General features: G+C 46.2%; 1 protein-coding gene across 2 annotated transcripts in view; it reads right to left on the bottom strand.

Moving 5' to 3' along the window:
- Window positions 1-15,732, bottom strand: part of ARFGEF3 (ARFGEF family member 3) — a 175,899-nt gene that overhangs the window by 56,690 nt on the left and 103,477 nt on the right. The window contains exons 22-26 of one of the 2 annotated variants that reach the window (XM_085879999.1): window positions 13,644-13,789; window positions 8,775-8,951; window positions 7,002-7,146; window positions 6,708-6,854; window positions 5,296-5,405 (exon numbers count right to left, since the gene is read on the bottom strand). In XM_085879999.1, coding sequence (XP_085736125.1) covers window positions 5,296-5,405; window positions 6,708-6,854; window positions 7,002-7,146; window positions 8,775-8,951; window positions 13,644-13,789 — 725 coding nt within the window. The remainder of the gene's footprint in view (window positions 1-5,295; window positions 5,406-6,707; window positions 6,855-7,001; window positions 7,147-8,774; window positions 8,952-13,643; window positions 13,790-15,732) is intronic. The other variant, XM_085880010.1, reaches the window with a different exon arrangement.

The raw sequence follows: 15,732 nt of genomic DNA, 5'->3' as shown, positions 1-15,732 counted from the left end.
ATCCAGGCTTTCGGTGACATCTTGGATGCTGCTGTCCTGTCTGTGTCTGTTTGTGGTGAGGATGTTGAGGTCGTGGATAGATTCACTTACCTTGGCAGTGATATTCATGTCTCTGCTGGCTGCGAGTCAGAGGTCAATAGACGTCTGGGTCGGGCCTGGGGAGTCATGGATTCACTGGATCATGGGGTGTGGCGCTGCCGGTACCTGTGCGGGAGGACGAAAGTCCGAGTCTTCAGGTCCTTGGTACTTCCAGTCTTGCTCTATGGATGCGAGACTTGGACTCTGACCAAGGATCTGAGACGGAGACTTAATTCCTTTGGTACCAGGTCTCTTCGGAGAATCCTTGGCTATCGCTGGTCGGATTTTGTGTCCAATGAGCGGTTGCTGAGAGACTCGGATGAGATTTGTTACCTGCATAGTCTATGAGCGTCAGTTGCGGCTGTATGGACATGTGGCTCGTTTTCCTGACGCTGATCCTGCTCACCAGATTCTCTCAGCGAGGGAGTCTCATGAGTGGAGGAGGCCAGTGGGCTGACCACGTGCCTCGTGGTTGCAGCAGGTTGCCCATCATCTCAAGGAGATGGGGATGGGCCTGGCATCTGCCTGGGGGATGGCCAGACGGAGGCCCCTGGAGTACCGGCGGAAAGTGGACGCAGTGACGCACTGTTCTGGCACATGCTCCCATACCTGACCAAGTTAGCAGAAATAGAGGTATTGAGAGAGACTTCATTATCAGGTCAGGTATGTGAGCATGTACCAGAGCAGCGCATCGCTGCGTCCACTTTCCGCCGGTATTCCAGGTGCCTCCGTCTGGCCATCCCCCAGGCAGATGCCAGGCCCATCCCCATCTCCTAGAGATGCTGATCAACCTTGTGCAACCACAAGGCATGTGGTCGGCCCATTGGCCTCCACCAGTAACGAGACTCCCTCGCTGAGAGAATCTGGTGAGCTGGATCAGTGTCAGGAAAACGAGCCACATGTCTCTACAGCCGCAGCTGATGCTCACGGACTATGCAGGTAACACATCTCATTTGAGTCTCTGTCAGCAACCGCTCGTTGGACACAAAGTCCGACCAGCGATAGCAAAAGATTCTTTAAAAAGACCAGGTACCAAAGGTATTAAGTCTTCGTCTCAGATCGTTGGTCAGAGTCCAAGTCTCACATCAATAGAGCAAGACTGGAAGCACCAATAACCTGAAGACTCCGACTTTTGTCCTCCCGCACAGGTATTGGCAGCGCCACACCCCATAATCCAGTGAATCCATGACTCCCCTGGCCCGACCCAGACGTCTAATGACCACTGACTCACAGCCAGCATTTACGTGAATATCACTGCCAAGATAAGTGAATCTATCCACAACCTCAACATCCTCATCACAAACAGGTACAGACAGGATAGCAGCATCCAAGATGTCATTGAATGCCTGGATCTTAGTTTTGACCCAGGAAACCTGTAACCCCCGCGGCTCATACTCCTCATTCAGCACCTCGAGGGCCCCAAAAAGGATGTCTAAAGTCTCCGCAAAGATGACTGCATCATCTGACAAATCAAGGTCAGAAATCTTGACATTCTCAAACGATACACCACAGCTTGATCTCTCCGACATCCTCCCCAGAATCCAGTCCATACAAGTGCTGAAAAGTGTGGGGGCCAGTACACACCCCTGATAAACTCCAGTAACAACTGGAAATAAGTCAGAGCTGGTACCACCACATCTCACAGCACTCTCAGTACCAGAGTATAGTTCAGACATCAGATCGATCAGTTTTGGTGGCACCCCACGAAGACCAAGAATCCTCCAGAGGACATCCCGATTCACTGAATCAAACGCTTTCCAGAGATCAACAAAGGCTGCAAGCAGCCCCTGCCGAAACTCTCATCGGCGTTTGGTGAGGACCCGAAGAGCAAGGATACGGTCAATCGTTGACCTCTGGTGTAAAGCCTGACTGCTCTGGACGCTGGTGCTTAAGCAGATGATGGCGAACCCTTTCCAGAATTATCCGAGCAAAGACCGTGCCCGGCACTGAGAGCAGTATCATCCCTCGGTCGTTGTTGCAGTCTTGGCGATCACCCTTCCCTTTCCAGAGAGGGAAAAACAAGGCCCCTCTTCCAGTCAGTTGGGATGATGTCTGTGTTCCAGGCAGAGCAAAGAACTGCATGCAACGACATGAGTGCAGCATTTCCACCAGCCTTGAGAAGCACAGTATGGATGTTACAGATCCCTGCAGCTTTACCCCATTTCAACCGGTTCACCACAGCCTGTGTTTCTACAAACAAAGGTGGACCACAGTTGATTGGAGGGTCAGCAACAGGGATTGTAACACCCCTGACGTCCAACTCGACAGCTGGTGGATCAGCCTGTTACAACCCCTCGAAGTTACTGGTCCAGCGGGCCTTCACTTCGGACTCCTCTGTCAAGAGCCTACCACCTTCTGCTCTAACTGCAGCACACCGAGGGATGGGCTTGGATGAACGCAATGCGTAAATTCCCCTGTAAGCAGGATGAGAATCACCTGACCACAGGTGATGCTCTACCCCCTCACAGATTCCTCGTACATAGGCCTCCTTGTCCACCCTTCGTACACATGCAGTTTTATGCCTCAGCTCCCTCAACAGCTCAGCTCTGCCATTCAGCCTGGCCCTGCGACTCTGGTCAATGATGTCCAGTGTCCCTTGAGACAAAATTCTTCTTCGCCCTCAGGTGAATTCCAAGACATCTCCCAGCAACATCAAGGATGGTGGACTTGAAGGCGCTCCACAACTCTTCAGGATCCCCCAAAGCACTCAGACCCCCCAAATCTCCACTTAGCCTGTTCACAAACTCCTCAGCTACCCTCTCATGATTGAGCTTGCGAACATCCAGCCAAGGCTGGGATGGTACCATTCTCCTGGATTTAAGTAGCAACTTAAGATTTGCAACAACATGCCAGTGGTCAGTATTGAGGAACTGAGCACTCCGGTAGAACCCTGCAGTTCTGGATCATCCTCCAACGACCATCAATGAGGACATGATCAATCTCCTTTGCCACACCGCCAGCGTTGGAATACCAAGTCCAGCGATGAGCTTGTGGGCGCTGAAACCATGAACCAGTCACCCGAAGTCCATGACTTCTTGCAAAGTCAAGCAACTTAGTGTTATTATGGTTCACAGTTCCAGACCCATGGTGACCAACACATGTCTCATAACCATCCCTATCAGTTCCAGTCGATGCATTGAAATCCCCCAATACTAGAAGTGTATCTCGCCTGGAGCACTGATCAACCAGACGCGAGCGTGGCATAAAATTCATGGCATAGAATACGGTGAGATCACTCGCCTCAGTCAGAGCAGATACAGAGACCAGGGAAATGGCACATAAGGAGTGACGAATCCTTCGTCTCATAATACGCTCATTGACAGGTGTTACCTCAATTATCAGTGGGGTCAGTTTATTGTACACAGCCACAGCAACTACTTGGGAATGGTAACCATTAGAGCGACCAGACCAATAGTCGGTGTAACCACCTGCCATGATCTCACCGCAATCCGGTCTCCGAACCTCAGAGAGAGCTGCAATACCGATGTCCAAACGCTTGAGCTCAGATGATAACAGAGACAGGTGATCATCCTCTTTTCGGGATGGGACATTCCAGGTACCCACCCGAAGGGGCTGCCTTTGGTTAACCCAAGGAGACCGCCGTCTGGTGGACGACACCTCAGCACTACCCCGATACACTCTCTCGCAATCCGACCAAGAAATGTTACCCCGTGGTTTCCCTCCTATCATCAAAGATTGTGGGTCCCGCAGGCTTTGCCCCAATTCCGTCATCTGATGAGCTGCCCTGTGAAGGGAAGCTGCACAGGGAAGGGAAGCTGCTCCCATGGAGTGGGTTTTCAGATTCTTTTTGCGTTTTTGTGTTTTGCGGAATGAAGGGTTTTACGGTGGCTGGAGTGCAAATCCTGCCACCAACCTCCTAATAAGAAGTAATCCAACTGCAGGAGGATGTACGCAGACACAGTTGGGCACAAGATATGGATGGCTGTTGGCTCACAAGGAGCTCCTCCACCCTTTGACAGGTTTTGTTCTTCATCCTGCTGGGTGTCCATATTCATGATGGGGTGGACAAAAGCAGACAACATCAGGTAGTTAGTTGTGTAGCGATATGCTGCCGGTGGTTTTCTAAATGTCTTGGAGGCATTTGTGTGGACGATGTACAATAAGAAATAGCTATTCACAGAGATACCCCATGTGAACGCACAGTATGTGGGGGGGAGGGGGGAGGGTGCACACGATATGTCGTCGGGGTTAGGGGGAGGTAGGACGTGCAGTGGGCCAAGGGGGAGGAGCGGCAGAACGTGCAGTGAGGCGGGAGCGATAGGGCACGCAGTGGGTGGGGAGGGGGCAGGACATGCAGTGGGGGGATTGGCAGGACATGCAGTGGGGTAGGGGGGTGAAGCAGGATGTGCAGTGGGGTGCGGGATGTGGGGGTTGTAGCAGGGGCAGGACACATAGTGGAGGGGTTGGCGGCAGGACCCACAATGGAGGGGGGTTGGTGAGGTCTGCCGGACACACAAAGGAGGGGAAAGTTCTGCAGTACGGACAGTGGGGGTGGGAGGATGTCTGCAGGACGCACAGTGGGGGGGGTGGAAGAGGATGCGCAGTGTGGGGGCCGCAGGCTGCACAGCAGTGGGGGGGGGCGGGGGGACTCTTCGCATAGTGGGGGGGGTGACAGGACACACAGTGGGGGTCAGATACAGGACACAGTCAGGTTTTGGAGGGGTAGGACACATGGTAAGTGGGGGGACTGCAGGACACACAGTGAAGAGTGGTGGCAGGAATGGGTTCACAGTCGTCAGCCAGCACTCACGGCAGACAGGATTTCTCTTCTGGATCCAAAGTTCAACCATTCGACCAAACAAGAATACACATCGCAACCAGATTGAAAGGAAGGGTTGTTGAAAACATGAAGGAAAGTAGTGCTGTCGGATCGCAATGATGGGACAAGGGGTGCAGGCTTGTGAGATTGTCAGAAAAAGTTGGAGGACAGAGGAGTGAGGTGTTTGAAAAAAAGAGAGTAAAAGGAGATGACACATTTGAAAATTTTAAAAGAAGCTTTGAATATTACAAAGAAAGCATTTAGCAAGAAAGAAAGAAAGACAGACATATTAAGGAGTAAATGAATAAAGAATGAGCGAAGGAAAGTTAAACGGCATAAGGAGATGAGAAGAGTGATGGTTTTTCAGGTAAACCTTTTTCATTTTTTGAGAATAAAAGGGAGAAGTATAATTAATAATCCAAACTCGAAAATGATACCTCGTGGCAGCGCCGGAGGTAATCAAGTGCCGGAAGGCAAAGTTCCATCGATGATGGAGCATTCAAGGATGATGCTGGGCCTGGGATCGCTTCTTTGACATCAGTATCACCTAAATGGAAAATATGAAAAGATTGCTAAACAACTGAACATACTGATCGATGTTCAGGAATGATCTTACTTCTTGTAAGAGTAAAATCTTGATGATACGTCCGCATTATCATTACATAACACTAACAGAGTACCCGCCCTATGGGGGATCTTGTTCCAAGCATGCAACACGTTCTTCTGATGCATATCTCTCTGTGCCAACCAGATAAAGGCAAAAAAAACTCCCTGTGTTACTTGCATGAAGCAAAAACATACCGACTGCTTATAATTCAAAACACCTCACTGCATTAGAAAATGTGGGGACACGAATACTGTCCTGTAAAAGGTGGGGACTTGTAATACCAGGGAAAACCTGGAGGTGGCACTGCATGATACACATTGACATAGACAATTTGCATCCCCCCTCCCCCCTCCAGGATTGAGGACTCGGGGTTGGGAGGGGTGTTGAGGACGTGTGTGTGTGTGTGTGTGTGTGTGTGTGTGTGTGTGTGTGTGTGTGTGTGTGTGTGTGTGTGTGTGTGTGTGTGTGTGTGTGTGTGTGTGTGTGTGTGTGTGTGTGTGTGTGTAACCTGAAGACACATTTTACATGATGCAGAATTTCCACGGGTCCTGGATAGTCCCGTTGGGTCTTTGGGGTCTTTTCAGTCTTTTGAGTTTTTCGGTCTTTTGTGTCATTTCGTTATTTTGAGTCCTCAGGTTCTTTAAGGTCTTCTGGGGTCTTTCAGGTATTTTGGATCCTCAGGGACTTTGGGTCTTTTAGGTCCTCGGGGTATTTTGGGTCCTTGGGGTCTTTGGAGTCCTTGGGGACTTCTGGTTCCTCTGGGTACTTTGGGTTAAGTATTTTAGGTTCCAATTGTGGGTGATGTCAGGTCAGATGTCCAACCAATAGGTGAAGCTCGGACATGCATCCATACAATAGCTCCATTATATAAAGATTAGTGCAGAGTATACGAGAGCAATGTTTCTGATATTTGTTTTGATGGGTATTTCCTGAGAGATTGACCAATGTTGCACGATTCACTTTTGAATGAATAACACATTGACTTTGACATGCATTTTAACCAAAATGGGAAATTGTTAAGAAATGCAAAAGTGTATGCCTGGTCTTTACCCAATCACCAAATGCCTGACAGTTATGAAGGATGCTGATCTGTTTATAAGAACGGTAACATTTGCTCAAGTAATCAATGAGCACCAAATTATAGGATGAGATCAAGTGAACAACCTCAGGCAGAAAATGGTCAACACACGTGAAATGACTATACTGGGTGCTGCAGTAGCTGGTTACAAAACCACGGCTCACCCAGGCCTTGCACAAACTTGATAAGGCAGAGGATGCAGTCAACAGCAGCGCTGGCGAAGACCTGCACACTGCCTGTGTCCAGAAAGGCCTCAAACACGTCGAAGACGGGAGCGCGGGGTTGGCCTGTGAGAGAAAAACACCACCGCACTGTGGAAGAGGAATTATCAGAATTTGTTTTATCCACAATCATTCTTGTGACCACAAATATAATCATAATTTTGGATCAATGCAGGTTGTAACATTGTTTGCGATGTTCTCAACTGAGAACACGCGATCGTTTTGTCATTGCCGTACTCTGCAGAGGTCCCTGCGCTGTGTGATCGGCCTGCCCTTCAGGCCGTGTGGCATGGATAGTACGCAATGCGCTGAATAGTGGGCCCCACCCAGACTGGATGCAGCTGGCACTTGCCTCCACCAACTCCACAATTGAAGAGACCACCTAGTTAATCCAAGGGTGACAAAAAAAATCATTATAAACACAGTTTAATCATTCTCTCATCGGCGAGATTCATACATCAGGTCCATGATATAGGTCAGTTAATCAAATAGCACTTTCACCAATGATATGATTTGCACGAAGGAGGCTGCAACGCATGAAGAATGACCAAGATACGCAGGATTACAAAGAGTAGAGGTGTGAAGGAAAACGATTACGTTTTCAACCGATGTTGACCACGTGACAACATGATGATGATATATTATAGTCATTTTCCAGTGCAAAATCCAACATTAAAGCAGATTCTGTTTCTCAGTACGTCTTCGCCATATTTGTAGTTACCTTCGCATTCTGCGAAAGGTTATGTTTTGGTTGGCGTGTATTTATTTATTTATTTATTTATTTGTAATCTTGTGATTCGTATAACTCAAAAAGAATTAAACCGAATTGCATGGAATTTGGTGGGATGATTGGTTATTAGCCAGGAAGCATTCGATTAGATTTTGGGATCGTTCGGGTCAAAGGTCAAGGTCAAGGTCAAGAAAAGGTCAAAATCGTCTTTTTACGATAACACGGTCAATTTTTATTCAATTTGCATGCAACTAACGCCAAAATGTTCAGAATTCAACGCCTCATCTTGTGATATGCAATATGACACAATGACGCCCATACTCTTGTTACCGGTTAGGGGTCAAAGGTCAGGGGGGTCACGACCTTTAAAAATATGCGTTTTTTGTCATAACGCGGTCAATTCTTGTCCGCTTTACATGAACCCAGCACCAAAATGGTTAGAATTTAATGCCCAATCTTGTGACACAATGACGTCATAACACGTCACCGGTTGGGGTAAAACGTCAGGGGGGGGGGGTCACGCCCTTGAAAAATATGCGGTTTTCGGCATAACTCAGTCAATTCTTATTCGATTTGCATGAAACCAGCATCAAACGAGATTACCTTCTCTTTTTGAAACGTTGTATTCACCGAGCTTGCGAGTGAAGACTCGCCAAAACGACGTGAGTTGATTGTTGTTTAGTCCGTAGTCCCCGAAAGTCGGGGGGGGTCATGACATTATAGATATGTGGTTTGTGTCATAAGACCATTCATATGAAACCAGTTCCCCACACTCATACCTAGAACAAAAAAAGTAGTGGCGGCGAAGGTATGCGCTCTATGAGTGCACGTTCTAGTTTTCTTATAAGATCGAGGCTCATGATGGAAGCGCAAGAATTACCATCTTCGAGAAGGAAAAAGGCCAAGAATTACAAAGGTTGTTAAGTTACTAATAATGGACGTTTGAAAGAGTGGTTGAAGACTTGTTTCTTCCTCGTGAGTTCGATTCCCATGGCCGCTCATATGTGCAAACCAGAATTTGGCAAGCGTGAGAATAAATAATTCTGGCAATTAAGAGTAAAACAACGTCTCATGAAAATCTTTCTTCGGAGATCATTTTGCAAGATTTTTCTCAATGTTGAAAGATAAAAAGATCTCCAATCACAGCAATTTCAATTCTGGCTTGTAGGAAAACAACTAACCATGGGAAACTTCATGAATTCGGGCTTTATGACAAGAGGGTAGATATTCCCAATCTTTGACAAATAGGCTGATGGCAGGAACAGCTAGCACCTTCTTACCTGGTCCTGAATATCGTCATCACATCCAAGCTGCATGAGATGCTGGAATGGACGCAGGAAAAGCTCGTGTGTGTGGAAATGTGAGGTCTCAGGCCGTCCAGCGAGCACCTCCGTCAGGGAGTCGTGCAACAAGGCAACAGCACGTTGAGCCACAGCTCGCTCCGAGTGCAGCGCCGCCTGTGTGGGAATTAATCACTTTTGCAACCTTCAGTGCCATACGAGGCACATCATATGTTTAAGCATTTACAAACTTACCAAAGCTACCTGTGCCATCCCCGAGAGATTACTTCAAAATTAGAAGCTGGAGAGAGGAAGCAACAGGTGGAGGTCATGGATGGAGAAGGGTTGTGGTTTTGGAAGGAGGAAGTTCAGTAAATGCAAATTGATATAATGAGATGCTGAAAGTATAGTGATTGCAACAGTGAAAGATGAAGGAACAGCATTTGAATGCTTTTGAAGGCATAATGGTGTAAAGTAGAAATTTCTCTCAACTGTTATGGAAAAAACAAACAAAAGAAAAGAGAACGAAGGAATTTAGCAAATAGAAAAATAAACAATTCAGTTCCCAGTATGCATTACCCCCTCTTTCACGTGATGTCTAATGAAGCCAATGACACATTCATTGTTTTTGGAATGTTTGGCCTGGAGTTTTGTTCTGAAAATTTCTTCAAGCATTTATTTTGCAGGTAAAGTGGAATCAATGTTGACAATTATTCTCCTGATGGAGAGCCTTGCACTTCACCAATGGTATTGTTGTGGGGACAGTCATAGGGGGTAACGGGAGTAAGATATACTAGTTATGTCATGAATAAACGTGCAGCAGAAGTGTGTGGTTTCTTCATAAAATGGATCGGACATGTGTCGAAGTGTGTTCAGAAGCGAATAAACATGACCACTCCCCCACCGTAATGTGTCCAAAACCTCCCACAGTAATCCTTTAAATTGTTCCTTTCGTCGTCTGTCTATGTGTTACTTTAACAAATTTTGTTCGTTCTGCAAGCCACCAAGCCCCGTCAAGAGGAAGGTGAAAGGCAAGATGGAAGGTAAGCGTAAGGAAGGTAAGAGCCATGCCGAGACAGTGGTCTTGAGGACTCGGAGGTGAGAAACCGCAAGAAGCTGAGTGGCGAGCCAATGGGGACACAGCAATACATGGTCGAGGAGTCATAAAAGGCTGAAGGGTGGGGAAAGTGGAGTCAATCAAGAGTTGAGTCAAAAGAGGTGGGAGTTCAGTTTGATATTTCCGTTCGTCAGCTCTACACTGAGAGTGCAGTTCTAGTCCTGCAGAGCAAGTTGAAAGATGGAGAGTGCTGCCAACAAGAGAGAGTGAGTGAGTGAGAGAGAGAGAGAGAGAGAGAGAGAGAGAGAGAGAGAGAGAGAGAGAGAGAGAGAGAGAGAGAGAAAGAGAGGGGCGAGGAGACTTCGTGAACTCCTCCATTCCGTGTCGGGCAAGGAGAAACCCGCATGTGTGTTGGCTGGTCGCCACTAACCCTAAAAACCTAAACCCATCATATCTATCTATCTATCTATCTATCTATCTATCTATCTATCTCTCTCTCTCTCTCTCTCTCTCTCTCTCTCTCTCTCTCTCTCTCTCTCTCTCTCTCTCTCTCTCTCTCTGTCTCTCTCTAACTGCCAGACATCGCCACTCTGCGCAAACAGGTTCTTTCATTCTTGTGACCTCTATCCCTGTCTTACTATTTGTGGCGTGAGTGGTTAAAGCATCACTTTAAACTAATGGAGTCTCGTGGGTGTGTGAGGATTTCTACCTGAATGAAGAACTATCAGTGTGTTGCTTCTTTGTCCTTCCCATCTCATTTTGACTTGTAATAAACAGTTTTCTCACCTCTGGCATGTCAGCTTGGTGCACAGTTTGGATTTGGGATAGTATAACCACGGCATGAGTCAAAACCTGCGGTCATTGGAAATTGGTGCCAAACCCTCCTTAGGAGTTTTAAAACTGCAGCGGTTTTAAAGCACTCCTTGGAGAAGCTGAATCAATGTGATGTGCATCCTTTGTTTGGGGCACACTCACTGCACTTGCAAGTTTGTCTTTTTTGCAATCCTTGTGGCAGTGCTCCATGCCATTCATCACTCTGGCGACTCCATGCTACGAGGTGGAATCCCTCCTTTGTGAAAATCTTGCTGCTTGGTTAGTTTTGAAAAAAAGGAAGCCGTTGTGGCCTGTGACCCAATATGTTTTCCATTCTCTTAGAATTAAAGTCTCCAAAAAACACCTCGTCTCAGCACGGTCCTATGTCAGATCAATAACACAAGGCCTTCAATTATTTTTTGTTGTTTTTTTTTTTGTATACCTTGGTCGAGGCTCGTATGAGAGCTAACACACAACTCACAGCAAGGAGGCATGAGACAAGAGGGGCGGGAGTGGAAGGGACAAAACAGTGGGGAACAGACACATTAGGTGAACTGTGGAAGGGAGAGGGATGGGGATGGGACGGGGAACATGGCGAAGAGAAGATGGACATTTCAGGGACTTTCAGGAAGGAAAGCAGGAGAAATGATGGAAGTGGGCTTGGGTGGATTATCGGGGGTAGAAAAGATCGAGGATTTGGATGGGGGAAGATAAGAGGTGGTGGTGAACAGCTGTTTTGAAAGCCTGGAGGGAAGAATGGGAAAGAATTTTTTTGATATTGTTTTATCTGCCTTAAAACCCTGAACTACATGATGAACATTGATATGTTACCGTCTGTTGTGTATTATGCTGTCAAGCTCTTCATTAAACGTTTGGTTTCTGTGTAACCCCAAATGATTCATCCGTTTTTTGGGGATACAGGGTCGAGGCTCAAGGAAAAGCTAGTAGACTGAATGGATCAGGACGTACCAAACCAAACCAGTATGCAAAACATGCATGCATGGAGAAGGAAACTCCAAGGAAAAACTGGAAAATTAGGAGGGATTAAGGTGGGGTTAATGTGGGTATAAAAAGTTCATGGTTTGGATTGGGGATGATGAGAGATGGCGGTGAACAGATATCTTGAAGACCTGAGGGAAGAATGAGATGGAAGAGAATGTGGAAGTTGATTCCACAAGTGGGAAAAAAACAGAGGGACAAATGAGTGGAGGTGAGAGGTGATCCTGGATTTGGTTAGTTTTACCAGAAGAGGGTTGATGGTGGACCATGTGAGCCCTGCAGAAACATGGGGAGGGGGGATGGGGGTTGGGGGGGGGAGAACAAAGCACGGAAAGAGCAGAGGGTGCAAGACCAGAAAGGAGGCGGTAAAAGACAGAGAGATCACCAACCTGTCTGTGATGGCGAAGTGATAACCCCATAGACTCAGCTTCAGCGTGGGAGATTCCAATGATTTTGATGGCTTTTGTTTCCATAGCATCAAGCTAAAGCAAGATATGAGGCAGGGGAGCCAGCTCAGAGGGGAGAACAGTCTTCAATCAAGCTGCGGATGAAGGCCTTGTAGTTGAATAAGAGTTCAGATGTGCCAAGGAAGGACTTTGTGTAATGTCGTGGTAGAGGTGCCCAGTACACCACACTTTGTATGATGGAGGATGCCCAGTTGGTGGCTGGCTTTGGAGGCTAATGTTGAAATGTGGTTTGTCAAAGATCATGGCTAATAGTAAGACCCATGAATTTGAATGACTGAACATCCTTAAGAGGCTTGTTCAGAAAGTATATGGGAAAGGGGGGGGGTTGCTAGACGGTCCTTACGGAGAGAGATAGTGCGAGTGTGAGATTTGGCAGGATTGAAAGACATATTCCAAGTGTTTGACACGTTTGTGATCTTTTTTTCTCGGTCTGAAGAGGGGGAAGAGGCTGCAGCTCATCTGTCTGAAGGATGTGAGATGTCATGGCAGAGGGTGGAATCATCAGCACATAGATAGAGGATTTTTCAGAGACTCAGAGAAACCACTGATGAAGATCAGGAGTACGACTCGGCCAAGAACACTGCCTTGGGGGCACTCCAGCCTTGGTAGGGAAAGGAGATGAAAGTATTCCATTGAGTGCCACACGTTGGCTATGAGAGTGGAGGAAGTCAGGAAGCCTTGGATAACATAGGCAGAAAATCTGGTTCTTAAAACAGTTTAAATATTCACTGCATTGAACTGAAATACTTGAAAATGCCTACCTTACCATTTTTGAATGTCATGGTTTATTACAAAGTAGTAATAAGTAAGATAATGTTAGATTTTCAATAAGATTCATGGTTATACAAAAGGGTGAGATCGCTGTGCTAATTGGCAAATGAAGGTTTATTTTCACATTACAGACATTGTGGTACGAGTCATGTTTCCCGGTTTACAGTGTTCGTTAATTTTCTTAGGGGCTGGATGCCATGATGTGATACGGAGTGTCGTTTCTTCGTTTGGACGTGGCAACATCTGACTACACCTGTGGGCAGTCACAACCCCTGATCATGTGGAAATATACTGTGAGATCCTGCCATTCGTGGGGGATACATTCCTGGAAAATGCCGTGAATGTCGAATTCGCGAAAGTCAGGGCATTGTTTCAATGGGAAAAGGGGGGATAGGTTCCTGGTGGTTTGCGATTCATAAAGGAAATCAAAAATCCCACGAAAAATCACGAACAAGCCTGTGAAAAACCGTGAATATGCCTGCAAAAAAATGGAAAAGAATCGAAAAAAAACCTCAAATCACCCGCAAAAACAAACAAACAGGAATACGTGAAGCACAGACCTCAAATGTAGAAGCAGGTTGCATTATATCACCCGCGAATATGCGGGGTCCAACTATTCTATGATATGTGTGGTTGAATAAGGCTTACACAGCCCAATGTAGACATCTATACTTCAGTGATCAAAAGCTTTGATTGTGGGGCAAATTAAATTAATGGTGAAACGAGAAACATTCAGACAGTAAGAAGATTATAACTTCAAACCTCAACGAGATGTGGTGCAACGACAGACCAGACACGAAGTAGGTGCAAGAGCGGCCGCCTCGGGTCACGCACAACTTTCAGAGCCACATCACCAAGCCTGAACAGATGCAGGCCAGCCCCACGGCTGGCTGTTGGCCGAAAACGTCCTGCAAACAGCAAGGTAGCTTTTCTGGCACCAGTGCTTGGTGTTCCATTAACTAAGCGATCTTGTCCTTCAATTACTATTTTATTTTTTACAGCCTTTCCGTAATCGTATTTTAATTCTCTCATTGAAACGGAAAATGAAATAATCACAACAGGCAAGTACTGGCAATCTGAAATGAAGCTGAGTGCTAAATACCGTGAATAAATGTTCTCACATTTCGATGAAAGGATGCACCTCATCAGACATGACACCAAAGTAAGAGTACAACACATCACTTGTTATATTACACCAAAGTAAGAGTGTCATGTCATTTCTCGCTGTCTTCATCCTCAAACTGTGCCCTTTAGCTCTAACACCAGTCACCACCATAAAAAACTACTTCAATATACTCCATAAATAATCAACCCAAATCTTCAATAGTTCTATCATAATGATAAGTAATGACAACTCTGAAGACGACGATGGTTCACGAGTGGTATTTGACGATGTAAATCGTTTCAGAAGTCAAGGATGAGACAATGTGATAATGTTTGACCAAGTTATAAAAATGATCAACATGATGTGGTACGAGTGACAGGTTATTCGCTGCAAAATGTCAAAAACCCGGTTTCGTTCAACAACTTTAAAATTTTGACCTTTGCATATCCTTTAAAGGTCACAAAACAATTTGTGGACATTAAAATAAGGAAACAGGATATGTGCTATAGCTTAATGGAGTTAGTTCGTCGAAGAAGGTCGAAAACCCGGTTCGATTCCCACAACTTTGAAAATTTGACCTTTGTGAACTTTAAAGGTCAAAGGTCAAGGATTATGACCTTTGGTGCAAAACTTCCTCTGGAACATTCCAGGAACAATATAACGTCATATAGGCTATATGGCATTTCGCACTCCTCGGATTATCCATACTTTGATGAAATCAGCGTAAAAACAAACTTGAAGGGGGCGCCACGGGCAAGGTGTTCGAGATAGAGCAAAATGGTTTCAAGACTTTAGGTGGGGAATGACCTCAAGATTATGCATAAAAAATATTGTCATCCTAGCTCTCAAAGTTTGGGTGGTCGTATGATTTTTATGTCAAAATTCGAAATTTTCTAAGTTCGTGACCTTGTGACCTTGACCTTGTGACGAAAATGAAAAATCGAGCTCCGTGGGGCTATGCAGGTGCCATTGGGCTAACCAAATACCAAAACCCCTGCCAGATTCGACAAACCCCTCGGAGAAGATGGATTTTTTTATGTCAAAATCGCAATTTTCTAAGTTCGTGACCTTGTGACCTTGACACGAAAATGAAAAATCGAGCTCCGTGGGGCGATGCAGGTGCCATTGGGCTAACCAAATACTGAAACCCCTGCCAGATTTGACAAACCCCCTTGGAGAAGATGCAAATTGAAATCGGCTACCCCCTGAAAAACACAATTCGCACTTTTCTAAGTTCGTGACCTTGTGGCCTTGAACTTGGGACGAAAATGAAAAATCAAGCTCTGTGGGGCTATGCAGGTGCCATTGGGCTAACCAAATACCAAAACCCCTGCCAGATTCGACAGACCCCTCGGAGAAGAAATTTTTTTTATGTCAAAATTCGCAATTTTCTAAGTTTGTGACCTTTTGATCTTGACCTTGTGACGAAAATGAAAAATCGAGCTCCGTGGGGCTATGCAGGTGCCATTGGGCGAACCAAATACCGAAACCCCTGTCAGATTCGACAAACCCCCTTGGAGAAGATGCAAATTGAAATCGGCTACCCCCTAAAAACACGTTTTTTGGGCATGGTCCCGCCCATAATGGGCGCACCACGTCCATTTTCAGGAAAACACAACTAGATCATGATATAAACCTCCCACCAAAATTTTATCAGGATCGGATCAAAACCCACGGAGCTATGGTCGTGACAGACAGACAGACAGACAGAAACACAACAATAACGAATATCTTCTTCTTCTTCCT

This window comes from Eptatretus burgeri, chromosome 1, assembly GCF_056783735.1.
Source record: "Eptatretus burgeri isolate ZD-2024b chromosome 1, Ebu_testis_v1, whole genome shotgun sequence".
Taxonomy (NCBI): domain Eukaryota; kingdom Metazoa; phylum Chordata; class Myxini; order Myxiniformes; family Myxinidae; genus Eptatretus; species Eptatretus burgeri.
The sequence above is the reverse complement of the archived record's forward strand: the minus strand, read 5'-3'. Positions and strand labels throughout refer to the sequence as shown.